The 14,783-nt window shown below is 44.7% G+C and overlaps 1 protein-coding gene across 1 annotated transcript in view; it reads left to right on the forward strand.

Moving 5' to 3' along the window:
• Positions 1–14,783, forward strand: part of Man2a1 (mannosidase alpha class 2A member 1) — a 163,574-nt gene that overhangs the window by 141,967 nt on the left and 6,824 nt on the right. The window contains exons 19-20 of the mRNA XM_032901717.1: positions 1,102–1,235; positions 6,830–7,033. Coding sequence (XP_032757608.1) covers positions 1,102–1,235; positions 6,830–7,033 — 338 coding nt within the window. The remainder of the gene's footprint in view (positions 1–1,101; positions 1,236–6,829; positions 7,034–14,783) is intronic.

Below are 14,783 nucleotides of genomic sequence, written 5' to 3' on the forward strand. Positions count from 1 at the left end.
TAATTATCCTCCACATTCACTGCTTTCCTTTAAGAACTGGACAAGTAGTTAGCACGGAACTTTACTAATGTGAGTATCTTCAGTCTTCAGGGAATGAGCAGGAGGCTAAGACACCGTGCCTGGGCGGTTTTAATGATAAAGTGTATTCACGAGTGTTTCATTGTAACAAAAATACCTTTGGGTAAGAAATACATTTTGGTTCACATTCTCAGAGGCTGCAGGTTGTGATCACTTGGCTCTACTGCTTTTCAGCTATAGTGAGTTGACGTCATGGTAGTTAGGAAGAAGGATGAGAGAGACAGGAAGAGAAGGAAGAGGGAGAGGACCCTCCTTCCGGGCTTTCGACCCCATTCAACCTAGCCCTGCCTGTAACAGCCCATTTAGCTGTGAAACCCCTGTGGATTACAGTTATGGAGTTAGCTTTGATCTCGTAGCTTCTGAGTAGCCCTGATCACCGGGGGCCAAGCCTCCGGCACACAGGCTTTGGAAAACATTGCACGTACAAATCACAGCTGAAACTGACTTGTGCTAGCCCGTCGTTCTCAGAGGTCTCTGTGGTTTATTGGATTGAAAGCCTAAAACTCCAGAAGTGTAGGCGGTTTATTCAAGTTTGCAAGAAGGATGATGTAGTGCAAATTTACGATGTTGGATTTCTTTTTCCCCTGGATTGTGGACCTATCCCCTCAAAGGATTCATATGTTGAAGACCTGCTCACACAGCTGTGAAGCCATTGGAGAAGGATTGCTGAGCAGTAATGAAGGAAAGCAGAAATGATAGCGTGCTTTATGTATTCTTATATTAAAGTCTTTTTTTTTTTTTTTTTTTTTTTTTTTTTTTTTTTTCGAGCTGGGACTGAACCAGGGCCTTGGCGCCCTAGGCAAGCGCTCTACCACTGAACTAAATCCCCAACCCCGCTTTATGTATTCTTAGTAGCTACTTATTATCAAAAGATAGCCATTGTCTTGTAGAGTATCTGGATCCCCCTCCTTAACTCAGGGGAACTTAATTCAAAGCAAGGCAGCTGGGTTTCTGTTTAAGCGGTCTTCGATGAAAATCTGCATTAAATTATCCTGATCAGATTTCTTTGTTTCTTTGTTTCAGGTCAAATTGAAGTCTTCATGGACCGAAGACTCATGCAGGACGATAACCGTGGCCTTGGGCAAGGTGTACACGATAATAAGATTACAGCCAATTTGTTTCGAATCCTGCTAGAGAAGAGAAATGGCGTGAACATGGTAAGAAACACTAACCAGCCCTTCTTACGTTGGTGTTCTTTCTCCCCAAAACTGAAAGCGATAACAAAATTTTAAATGCAATTTCTAGTGTTGAGATGTCTGTGTGATAAATTTAGCTTATATTTGTAGAAATGTGTCAGTTAGAAATATTAAATAGGGGCTGCATTTGGGCCGTATAGTTTGTTTTTTTTTTTTTCTTTTCCTTTACTATGTAGCCAAAAACAATTTCAGGGAAGCAGTTTGGATTTATTGAGTTAAGAATTACAGAACAGACGGTTTAACTATACAATGTTTTCCAAACCTTAGTGTCTGTATCACAGCCTTAAGTTTATTATTTGAAAACAGACTGACACGATGCCTTCCTGGTCAGTATTTATTGCTCTACATAAAACCCCAGCACTTTGTGAAGCAATTGGGCAAGCTAAACCACACATGAGCAGCCTGTCCTCTCATTGATGTCGGTCTAGACACCAAAAATTTACCACTGGCCCGTGGACCTCTCACCTGGGTCCCTTGTCACCTAGATGTCGTCCATGCCTCTCAGCGGTGGCTTCTGCTGTTGGCTCACTGGTCTTCATTCAGTGCCAAGCTCTTCCTGTGCCCTTTTGCTCTGTGGTGTGGCTGCACACACCCCTTCCTCCTTTCTGTCAAGGGAATCTTGGCAGTAGTTCGGACAGGAGCTAACTTCTTTCCTGTCCATATCATCTCTGCTTATGCCCAGTCTGAACTATCCATCTCCTAGTCTTGTCTGAGTATGATTACTCGATCTCTTGCTTTGGATCATAAATTCCGCGTGAGTCCAGACCGTGTCTTTCTCTGCTTTTACAATCGTGTCTACTTAGAGGAGGGATCCATTGTGTCCTGTAAATGGCTGCCAGCATTCGTAGGTGAAGGAAAACTGAAGAGCCGCGTGTGCTGTTTTGTTTCCTTGTAATTGTGGGACATGCGCACCTCATCAGCAGACATCACCGGCTTCTCTGCCCACACAGATGGCTTACACATCAAATAGATGGATGGGATGAAACCACGATTAACACAAACAATTTTATAGTATTGAGAATTGCTTAGGAAAAAAGTAATTCATAGTCATTTTAGATGTTAAAGTTTATATCAGCTCTAGGGACTTCTCGTCTTAGTCATTGACAAAAGCCTGTTTTGAAAAACCAAAGCTGAATTGGTTTCTTCTCTTGTTATCTACACTAACACACAAGACTTCTGTTTATTGCAGCAATAAAAAGACTCGTTTTAGACCTAGAAAGCTTTCACTTAGAAGCTAAATAATTTGTTGATTCCATTCAAAACTCCTCGGATAGCAATCGATTTAAATTTGATCCAGCATTTCTATAATCCTATATTAGTTAATTTTTTTCTTTTATTCTAGGGCTTGAATCCATAGCTTCTTTTAAATAAAATATGAACTAGAGAAGAAGCTATACATTTTAATTTGTAGTGAGCTAGATTTAAAAGTCACTTGATTAAGAAGTGATATGTATCCTGTGGTTTAACTTCTCTAGTAACTGTTTTTAATCTCAACTGTTCTGATGTTCAAAGTACTGGTGGTGGAAGAGTTGTGGAAGGTAGAGGTCCTCAGACTTGTGGGAATCCTGGACAAACTGAGTGGTGTGGGTCCTGCCCTCAGGCTGTCCTTCAGAGGCAGTGACGATAGAAATGTGGGCTGCCAGGGAAGACTTTGTTTCTACTGATGGTCCACAGAAGTGAGTTGTGGATATTATGTCTGCCATTGACCATTCAGAGTTTGATATCTTTGACGCCCCTGCCCCTTCTGGCAGTGACTGGAATAGAAAGGGTTGTTGGTGCAGTGGGGGCTGTGCTCCTGTTACAGTCACTCTGTGGATGCCAGTACTTTTACTATAAGGAGCACAGATGGGGAAAGGTCAGTTTAAAACCTACCGTAGCGAGCTTACCAAGCTCAAGAGCAAACATTATGTTAGTGGGAACCAGATGCCTGGTAAGCCTGAGGGGACACATCCCAGAATGCCCTGGTAAGCCTGAGGGGACACATCCCAGAGTGCACTAGTAAGCCTGAGGGGACACATCCCAGAATGCCCTGGTAAGCCTGAGGGGACACATCCCAGAGTGCCCTGGTAAGCCTGAGGAGACATATCCCATTGAGAGTTCTGTCAGCTGCAGCTGATGGTTTCTGTATGGGAGCACTGGTCCAACACAAAGAGTTCTAATTTCTTGTTTAGAAAGCAAATAGCTATTTAGCAAGGGCTTGAGGGAACCATGTGTGTGTGTGTGTGTGTGTGTGTGTGTGTGTGTGTGTGTGTGTGTGTGTGTGGAAGGCGGTTGTTGTTTTGTTTCCTTAAGTTTTTTGAGACAGGATCTAACTCATGTAGTCCTCAATCTGAACTCTATGTTGTCAAGCTGGCTTCAAGTTCACAGAGATCCTCCTGTCTCTGCCTCCCAAGTGCTGGCATTTAAAGGTGAGTACCACCTTGCCCACCCTTGTTAGTTTTGAAATCCGAGTTTCTAAAGAGTTAGCTTTTAGAAACCTTTAATGCCATGTGGACATACTAAGACATGGCTTCTTCAATGAATAGACTTTATAGCGCAAACATTTCTTACCATGCGTTAGGTCAAAGTGCATAAGCAAAGAACGGTTTTCTACAATGGCAATAGGTTGGACTGTGAATCATACATCACGTACACCAGACCCCAGGTTCCATCTCCAACAAATAAAGAACTGAAGACCTCCTTCTTAAACATAATCAGTGAGGTTCAACTAGGTGAAGAGGAAAGCCTGGGATGCTTAAAGATCACACAACACATGTGACATTAATAAAGGACACCAGGGAACAGCCGGAGGAATCCAGCTCCCGATTAAAGGCTACCACAGTGAAGAAGGTTTCACTCTTCGTGTTTGGTTTGGACCAGCACAAGCTGGAAACGTCCAGCTGTACAAAGAAGACTAGACTCATGTAATCTGAAACCTTCCAACCCACATGAAACCAAGTGATGCTTTTAGTACCTGGCAATATCAGTAACTAAAGGGCTGGCAGATCCCCTTCAAGGTTTAATCAAACAGGTAACATCGCTACTGCAAAGATGTTTTAAGGATTTAGGTTGCTCCCAAGACTTGGAGTTTAGAGCATTGCCTTTCTAGTGGGTTAAACCATGTAGCATTTCATCTGCAGGCCTCCCGCTGTGCCCCTGTTACTGTCAGAATCAGGAAGTTCATGAATGGGGAACCCTGGCTAAGACTTATTTTCTGCCCAGGCCAACCCCAACAGGGTCATTTGTCTGCTGTACTTTTATGGAGGGAATTAACTACATCCTTCTCTTAATTCACTTGTCTTGCTGAGAACAATAAAACTGACAGATCTTTAATTCTGTGGGTAGTTGCATTTAGAACGGTTTCCTTTTACAACATTTTGTCAGAGCATCTTTGATTCTGAACCTTGTTTATTCTATGGGAAAGCCGGTGGTGGCAGTTTGCAGCTCACATCCACAGGACAGCCTGGAGCGCAGTCCTTGGGTCTCACTTACCTGCAGAAGGTTTCCGCTTTATATTGCCAAGGTCGTCTTATCCTCGGAGCACTCAGTTCTGTGGATTTGCGCTAGAACCCACGGATGGAGTTTGTAACGGCAGCCGGAGCAGGAAAACACCAGGGTCAGGGGAATGGATTCGGCTTGGCCGACATAGACGGTGTAGATGCATAGCATTCTGAGTGGATGATTCAGCGGTGAAGCACCTCCTCTGTCCCCGAGTGTCTAGGGCCCTCCAGTACAGAACAAAAGCCATAGAGCGTTTGCTAGTGACCGAGAATGGACCGAACGCCTCTTGAATCTTTTAAGGCTGTTTTTTCCCTTTCTGTTGGAGTCTTTCATCTTCCATTACTCAAAAATGATTTTGTCAGCAATCCTGACCTAGATTATGGAGTCGTTTGATCCAGGAGTCCATTTAAGTGCCTTGTCACACACTCCCTTCCTAGTCATGTTATCCTACAAGCTGCACTGAGTGGCGGTGTTGCTGGAGAATGCTATTTTCCGTGCCTTATTCAGTCTTTGCAAAGGATGTGGAACTGATACATTTCGATACAATTCTTTCACAGCTAACTTTTTGTTAGAATGTTAATACTGCAACATTCCTATGATGCCATTAAGTATTTTTCTCTCCATGGTGTGAACTGTAATGACATCGACTGTTAGCTGAGCTTCTGGCCCAGGGTAAGCCGCCTTTTGCCAGCATCCTTTGTCCAATGCTAATCTGACATTCTGAAGCCTAAACTCTGGGTCTTATAAATCTAGTCGCGTCACACAGATAGACAAGTCAAACCTTTGAAGACTGTATCACCCCAAAAGAGGCAAAAACCTGAAGTTCTTAATCATTTAAAAAGTTAAAATGTAGCTTCCCTTGTGTCTTTTTTTTTTTTAATTGCTTGGGCATTATTGGCTAAGGATATACCTAGGCATTGATTTTTTTTTTCAAATTTTCTTTTCTTTGTTTCTTTTTTTCTTTTCTTTTCTCTTTTGTTGTTTGTTTGTTTGTTTGGAGACATGGTTTCTCAGTGTAGTCCTGGCTGTTTGGGAACTCACTCTGAAGACCAGGCTGGCTTTGAACTCAAAAAGATCTGCCTGCCTCTGTCTCCTGGGTGCTGGGGTTAAAAGCATGAGCCCCACGGCCCAGCTGATTTTTCAGTGTTTGATATTATCTAGCTTACCAGCTTCCTAACCCTGGTAGATTTGTTTGATGCTGGCATATATAAATGTTGCCTCATAAGGATAGCTATGTTCTAGCTTAGAGTGAAGTATTTTTAAGTTGTGCTGAGTAAAAGGGTACTGTATAAATGTATATATTATATAATAACAAGAGAACAGTTCCCATTTTAAAATAAAATAGAATGAAGAAGGTGGTGCTAAGTCGCCAAATTCAAAGATCACAGATGATCTAAATATGCTGGCTGTGTTTTCCATGTCTTGAAAATTTGAGATTCTCTTGAATTTAGTTTTGTTTATATTTTTAGGTAGTCTCACGTAGCCCAGGCTGGCTTCTAAGTCAGTATTTAGCCAAGGCTGCTGATTTCTGTTTGCACTGCCGGAGTTACATGCATGTGGGATGCTGCCAGCTGGCTTGGCTTGGCTTGGCTTCAGTTGCATTCGTTGATGAGGTTTAAGTTTCAAAGTTTTTGTTTTTTTAATCATTTATGAAATATAGGTTTAGATCCATATGTGCCTTGTGAAATGTGTCAAATGAACTCAAGAGTGCGGGGATGACACCCCGAGGAGGGTGTGACATTGTGTGAGATAAGGGACATTGTGTTTCTTTACTGTGAAGGGTTTGTGGTAAGCTGGGAGTTTTCATAAGCTGCTTCTCATGAAGAGCATGGAATTGGTCTTTAACGTCTTCAGCGTGAACTAGGTGCAGGACATGGTTAAAGCGCGAGTCACTAGACACGGTTGGGTTGCCTTCTGTGAGCTTGACACTGCTGTGTATTCTCTGCGACAGTCATCTGGGAAGTAGACCTCAGCGTGTTCACGTATTTTTGTATTTAAACTTTGTCAGACAGTGAATTGATTTGCTGAGTGCTGCAGATAAGAAACGTGTAAGCTTTTGTGCTTTTTCTTGACAGGAAGAAGACAAGAAGAGCCCTGTCAGCTACCCTTCCCTCCTCAGCCATATGACCTCGGCCTTCCTCAACCATCCCTTCCTCCCCATGGTACTAAGTGGCCAGCTCCCCTCCCCCGCCATTGAGCTGCTGAGTGAATTTCGTCTGCTGCAGTCCTCTCTCCCTTGTGATATCCATCTGGTTAATCTACGGACAATACAGTCAAAGGTGCGTGCCAAAATGATGTCTGCATGGACTTGCTTCTTCTGTTCTATACTTGGCTCGAGGGGTAAGCTCTGGAACAGTTCTCAACAGGCCTGCTCTTGCAGAGGACCTGAGTTCAGTTCCCAGGTACACGATGAGTAGCTCACAACTGCCTGTAACTAAGCTCCAGGGCCCCTCCCCCAGTCCCCTAGGCTTTGTGTTTACACACACCAAGAGCCACACCACACACGTAGATGAGTAAACATTTTAACGTAGCTTATAGTAAGCATCTGTGCACTGTGAAATAATTACAAGGACGCCCCCTTTTGCCCCCTGATCTATTGTCAAGCAAATATTCCAGTATTGATTTATTTACCTCTCGGGGCAGTCCTGTGTGGTGAGGATCAGAGTTCGACCCTTCACCTTTGGTGGAAGCCTGTGCTGCCCTCTGGTCTCATGATGGCGGACAGAGCCCACCTCTTCAGTTCTAGACACTTCACTGACGTTCGTTAGCCAGCGTTGTGAAAGTCAGAGAAGCACTGGGTGTACCGTCCACAATAGGTGCTTTGTTTTTCCTATCTTTTGTTTGAAAACACTGCAAATCTTGGCCCTTGTATTGAGAACCAACTTTTAGGATGTTTGAGAAAGCCTGGAAAGGATTGAGTAGGTTTTCAGTGTAACGGCCAGTGCATTTCAGTGTGTTTACATCCATGTCTCTTTTTTTTAAAGATTTATTTATTTATTCTATATAAGTACACTGTAGCTGTCTTCAGACACACCAGAAGAGGTCATCAGATCTCATTACAGACGGTTGTGAGCCACCATGTGGTTGCTGGGATTTGAACTCAGGACCTCTGGAAGAGCAGTCAGTGCTCTTAACCTCCGAGCCATCTCTCCAGCCCTACATCAGCGTCTTAAAGTAGCAAAGGTTGCCTGTGGGGCGATCGCAGATCAAGTGTGATGTGGGGCGATCGCAGATCAAGGGTGATGCAACTGTTTAGGTGTTGCAAGCAGCCGAAGAGCTGAGTGGAGCTCGTGACGGGGATGCTGTGGGAGGTGGCTCACAGTGAATGGACTCGGTGTGAAGACTGCACTGCGCTCAGCCTAACCCGAGAGAAGGATTTAAGATTAAGAAGGCAAACCGAGTGGGAAAGGATGGATGTCTACACTGTGGAGGTTTACAGACATCACACCCAAGATAAGGCACTTACACCAGGCTCTGCAGAAAGCTATGTGAAAACATTACATAGCTACATTAAGATAGTGACAACAGTGCCTAACTGCATAGCTGCATAGCTGTGTGTGTGTATTGGTGCAGAGTCCCATGTTAGATCATGTGAGGTGACATGCAGAGTCCGTGTTATCATCCTAGCTGTTAGCCAGGCACTGCACTCACAGCTGGAAATAGACAGATGCCCTTGGCTCCTTGGATGCAGTTTCTAGTGGGAGGAGAAAGAAAACTACGGAAGAAAAACCAGACAAACATGTTAAATGGTGGTGAGGGAGGGACAGCAAATGGGGCTGGGGGGGACAGTTCAGAGAACGTTTGCTTGGAGTGGATAGAGGCCCCTTTAGGGAGGAGAAGAATTGGGGCAGAAGCCTGGAGAGGTCAGGAGGTGAAGGTCATCCAGGTTTCTGAGAGACTGTAAGGACAGCGAGAGGAAAGCTCTTGGCAGAATGAAGAGCAGGTATGAAAGCCGTGAGTGGTACCTGTGGCCGGAGTGTGGGAGCTTAGCTCTTCTTCTGTCCATTGCTATGGCTCCTGCCTTGATCAGAGCCCACACATGGGATGGGACCTCCCTATGAATAAGTGAATTGTGAGGCTGCCCCTCGAGTTCTATCACGTTCTTTTATGTCTTTTCTTTTTGACCCATGAAGACCAGAGTGGCCCACAGAAAGAACAGCTGAGGGGTAGGTAGCGTCTTTGAGGTAACTTGTCTCTCATTCATAAGCTGAAAGGGGACAAAAGAATAGAGTGCAGGAATGGTTCCACGGCATAGGTTCCTACATCTTGACATAGATGCAGGGGTCATCAGCAGCCTGAGAATGCCAAGGGCGTCTGACAGTGAGGGATTGAGGCCACTGTCCTTCAGCTTCATTCCTCCTCTCCTGGAATTGTGTTAAAGGTTTTCATGGAGCCCCACTAGTCGCCCCAGTCACTCAGTGGAGAATATAGTCTCCTCTGTAGTCCAAGGCCAGCCTCTTGTTCACATCACTGCTTTTTAATGGCAACTTCTTTATGGTGTTTTTGTCGGTTGCCTTCCATTTACAGCAGTCTAATCACTTCCTGTTCTAGTTTGCCTCTGTCTCTGTTGCTGTGATAGAACGCTCTCATCCAAAGGAACTTCTGGGAGGAAAAGTTTTATTTCAGCTTAACACTTTAAAGTACCTGTCTCATCACTGAAGGAAGTCAGGGCAGGAACTCAAGGTAGGAACCTAGAGCAGAAGCCACGGGGGGCTCTTGCTGGCTTCTTCAGTCTCTTGCTTAGCTAGTACTCTTTCGTAGCCCTGGACCACCTACCCGGGAAATGGTGCTACCCACAGTGAACGGCATCCATCTATATCAATCAGACAAAAGAACCCCTCTCAGACATATCCTCAAACTAAACTGAAAAGGACAACTACTCGCTCCGCAGTTTCCCCGTAGATGATGCTGGGCTGCATGAAGTTGACAGTTAAGGCCAACCAGCACCACCCATGTGAAAAATCCCATTGCTTCCAGATTAGTTGATGTCCTTATGCATTCGGGCTCTGTCCAGGCTACATTCTACTTACTGCAGCCACCTGCCGTCTCCTGGACCTTGAGACTGCTGACTCAGTTTAGTCTACGAAATGCGGACGTGTCAGGCATCCTGCCCCAAGGCTGTTATGAGAAGCAAAACGACGTTTGGAAAGGCTCTGGAAGACAGAAACACTCAGTAAAGCGGCAGTTGGTCCTGGTGATGCTTACAGTATGCGACGTGGAGAGCAAGGAGAGATTTGGGGCAGAGGGAATAGGGAACAAGCGTACATGAGGATTTGAACAGGAAGAACCGAAATGTCAGCAGCACTGTCCCATGCTGACGCGGAACCGGAACTGAAGGCGTGAGGCTGTTTCTGCATGATTGGATCTGTTGGCCAGGTCCTGTGTTAGCTTTGAGCCCTGAGCCTGTGTTCTGAATTGAGAGCAGAGGAGACTCACTGGTCCACTGAAACCTATAAATGTTGTTCTTTGTCCCTTAACCTTTGCAGAAGGAAAGATCATGTTCAGTGAGGCTGGTGTAATGTCTCAACAAAGTTGCTGCCTAAAAATGTATCCATTGTCACTCCACAAGATGCCAAAGAAGTAACAGTGCAGAGGCAGAGGGGGTTGACGTGAATCAGAGCCTCCGTTTCAGATTCTGAGTGGGCTTCCTGGCTCCTTGTGCTGGTAACGTTCAGTTTGTAACAGTGGGAGTCATCTGGATACTGTAACTCCTCCCCCACAGGATGTAGATATGGTGTCTCAGCCAGACCCAAGGTTTGCACTGCCAGTGTGCCAGTTAACACTTTCCCCATAGGTCTAACAACGGCACTGTCCCTTCCTTCCTGCCTGCTAGCTACAAGTAGTGGCATCATGGGGCGCTTTTTCTTCCCCATCTTTAGCCGCTCTGTTCTAAAGTTCATCCTGGTTGTCCTCGCTGATCATGGGTAAAATAATTATGGGTTCAGAGAGCAGTGAGAGAGGCCCAGAGAGGGCTGGACGTGCAATGAGGGTGAGCAGCGGCAGGTTGGGCTGGATGGCCATGCTGTGGTTAAACTGAGTACCAGTGCTCGGATTCTCTGAGCTGAGCTCGTGCCTACGACCTTCGGAAACAGATTTTAATAAACGTACCCAACTTGAAGTTCTGGTTCTGTCTGACTAGATAGCAGAGCCTAGACATTTCAATAACAATTTAAACGATTACTTAATATAATTTACTTAAAATTGCTCAAAACAGAAATTTAGAATAAACTTTCCTTTTGAGATTAGAAATTAATAAGCTACCTCCTTTAAAATAAGGGTTAGGGATTAAATTAACGTAGGTCTGTTTCTGAGTCCTATTTATGGACTCAGAAGGAATTACTTGGTTTTTTTTTTTTTTTAAGAATTACCGCTTCTGTTTCTGAACGTTCCAGACTTGGGGGAATTGTCCTGTTATTAGTAGATGAATTTCTACTTCAATATACGCACATTTACGCTTGTGTATTTGAGAAGCAATTCCACACTGTGTGTTTGTAATGAGATGACAGGCGCCTCATGGAGCCCTGTCACAGAGTGTGGTGTGAGCTGGCTCATTCCAGCTGCCCGCCAGTGGATGTGACTTCTAACCTCCTCACCTAATGTGCCTCATCACCCTCACTTCTGTGAGCTGCCTTCTCTCGATCATTCTGTCCTCCCTCTGCTAACATACACTTCATGTGAAGCTTCTTTAAAGGTTTGAAACCTGGGTAACGTGAGCACTGCCAAAGTATACTATGCCGGAAAATCCAGAGCATCAAGAAGGGATAAAACACTTTAAGGAAAAGGGAGGATGCTAAGACTTAGTTACTTCCCAATTGCTGTCCTAAGATACCATGACCAAGGCAACTTACAAAAGAAAGCATTTAATTGGGGCATGCTTGCGATTTCAGAGGTTTGGTCCATTGTCCTCACGGCAAGAAGCAGGCAGGCCGGCCTGGCACTGCAGCAGTAGCTGAGAGCTCATGTCTTGAAACAACAACCAGGAGGTGTAGAAAGGAAGGCAAACTAGGAACGATGTGGCTCTGGAAACCTTAAAGCACACCCTCTGTGACACACCTCCTCCAACAAGGCCACACCTCCTAATCCTTCCCAAACATTTCCACCGATTGAGGAACAAGCGTTCAAATACATGAGCCGGCGGGGTCCATTCCCATTCAGAACCCTGCAGCTCTTACAGGGAAGACAGATCATGAGTCAGAGCTCTGCAGGGTGGACCTGCAAATTACTCTTGGAACAGAGCAAGCCAAAGAGACGCACTGCCCAGCATCCAGCTTGGAGACGGCACCATCCAACTTAACAGCTTTGAAAAATCATACGCAGCCCACATTTTGTCAATTTACTCCATTGTTATTTATGTAGTGACATTCTCATTTAATTCACACATACTGCTCTGTTCTCTGTGTGATTTTTTTTTTTAAGGTTAACTGTGTTCTTGCAAATAGTTAACCAACCATTTCAAAGTCAGTGCCACTTCTAATGTGAAAATCTCTCTCTCTCTCTCTCTCTCTCTCTCTCTCTCTCTCTCTCTCTCTCTCTGCACTTGTTTATACCACCACCCCCTTCATATAAATGGCACTTTGAGGCTTTTGTTTGTCCTCTTCTATAGGAATTGATTGGTGCTTTATTGATCTCCCTAGCTTCTGAAAAGGTGAAAATTGAAGGGGTGGGGTGTTCTTTGTTGTACGTATCTAAGAACAACTGCTCACCTCCCCTTAACATCCGTTATCTTATCTTGCTGAACAACACCAAGAACTGTGACTGGGCCTTTTAATGAGTGTCCTGAAAAATGGATCTTCACTGGTTACTTCCGTCTGTCCCGGGGCTCACAGTGAAGCATGGGATTTCTAAAGCTCTCACTGCAGAATACAGTGAAGATGAGTGTCATGTGGGTTACTGAATGTTTCTGGATGTCTAACTTCTTGAAGAATGGGAACAGTTTAGAGAAGTTTTCCTGCACGGTGTTTAGCTGTGCCTTCATGCACAAACACCGTGGAAGTCCTCTAAGGACGCTGTGTGACTTACACTGTCCTTGGAGAATCTGATCGGAGTTGGGGCTCATCCCATGCTGCCTCTTACTTAGCTTGGAAATAAGAAGGGAGAAATACTGCTGGAAATTTTGGGGTCTATCCTTTCTTATCTTCTCTTACAAAGGTGTAGTAACGAGAGAATTAGACAAGGTCCTGGGGGGTGCCAAAGCAGAGTCGTGAGTGGTCATTGCTCAAACACTGTGAGAGAATGCTCTGTGGTGGGGATATTCCTGCATATCCAAGCTTACTAATAATATATTATTTCACTAGCTTTGTTGTAAAGGTCGTTGTAACATAAAGTGAGTTTGTTTGTGCAAAAAATTATATGTCTTGTCTGGTGTACAACCCGTATCCAGTGTGTGTCAGTCACCGCCACAGTGGCTGTATACAGCCTGTATCCAGTGTGTGACAGTTGTCGCTGTCCCTCAGGGCTTGGATGTACTGAAGAATTCTAACCCAGCTCCCTGCACTTACTGAAACTTTTTTTTTTCGGAGCTGGGGACCGAACCCAGGGCCTTGCGCTTGCTAGGCAAGCGCTCTACCACTGAGCTAAATCCCCAACCGCACTTACTGAAACTTAATGGTTATTCCAAACCTCATGACCGGTTTGTGGAACCAGACCTCATTGATCCAGCTTTCTCTGACATGGTACTTGGTGCAGTTTTCATAGGTTACCCCCACGATGCTCTCCTTCTCCAACGACCTGATACTAATAACATGGTAGTGGATTTTTTTTTTTAATTTTTTCAACATCTATTCACTTTCTTAGAGCAAGCACATAGTATGACTGCGTGAATGTATATTCAACTTAAGTTAACAGTTTTCCTATTTTATTGAAAAGAATTCATGGAATATATTCTGATCATACTTTCCCCTTTTCTTACTTATCCAGGATCCTCCCCACCCATTCAAGAATTCATTAAGAACTCCGTGCCTATTGTCTCTCTCTCTCTCTCTCTCTCTCTCTCTCTCTCTCTCTCTCTCTGGCAAAACACTAAATCAGAAACTATGAAATGCAAATAAAACACAAATAAGATTTTAAAAAAATACCCAACTAAAGCAATGTGAAATTCCATTGGGTTTGTTCTGCTGGGCATTGGGCCTGACCTGAGGTGTGTGTCAGTCACACATAGCTTTTTGTGAAGTTGTGTGTCTGACACTGGGCAGACTTGCTCTCTTTGCTGGTGGTTGTTATTGTCTGTGGCTGAGGGTTTAGTTGGGGGCAGTCATTTACCAGTGTTTACGCAGGTCCTCTCCAGAGTGGCTGGTTCCGAGAGGGAAGCCTACCAAAAGATCAAAGTTTAGCAAAACGCCACTGAGTTTATATTGTGTTGACCAACTACCCCCAGGCATGGACCTGCCCTGAGGTGTGGTGATCTATACACTGAGACTCCACTGGAGGAGACTAATTTTTCCTTTGCAAGTGTCTGTCAGTTGCAGATAGCCTCTTGGTTAAGGGTGGAGGTTTTGTCAACATCTCCACTCTGACTTGGACCTGTGCAAACCCCGTGCACACTGCTGCAGTCTCTGAGTTCATGTGTGTCCCTCCTGTTGTGTCTGGAAGACACTGTTTCCTTGGAGTCATCCATTCCCTCTGGCTCTTACGGTCTGTCTGTCTGTCTGCCTCCTCTTCTGCACAGACCCCTGAGCCCTGAGGGGGGGGAGTTTGGTCTAAAGTCTCTTACACTCCGCTGATTTTCCAGTGGTGACGCCCTGTGCTAGTTCCTGTTTACGGCTAGAGAAAGCTCCTGGATGATTGCTGAGCAAGACAGTGATCCATGAAAATGGCATAAGGTCACTGGGGGTCATTTAATTGCTGCATTCCCTTAGCAGAACAGTAGTTTTATGATTTTATGACTAGGAATTTAAATGAAGCTCAAGTTTCTACTCAATGAGATAGATTAGTGTCTTTAGCAATAGGGCTTTACCTTTTGTTTACGGAGGGCAGTCAGTAAGCAGTGGCAATAGCCCACAATGTTTGAGAGTTTCCACAGTGTCCTCCGTC

This window comes from Rattus rattus, chromosome 4 (genome assembly GCF_011064425.1).
Source record: "Rattus rattus isolate New Zealand chromosome 4, Rrattus_CSIRO_v1, whole genome shotgun sequence".
Classification (NCBI taxonomy): Eukaryota; Metazoa; Chordata; class Mammalia; order Rodentia; family Muridae; genus Rattus; species Rattus rattus.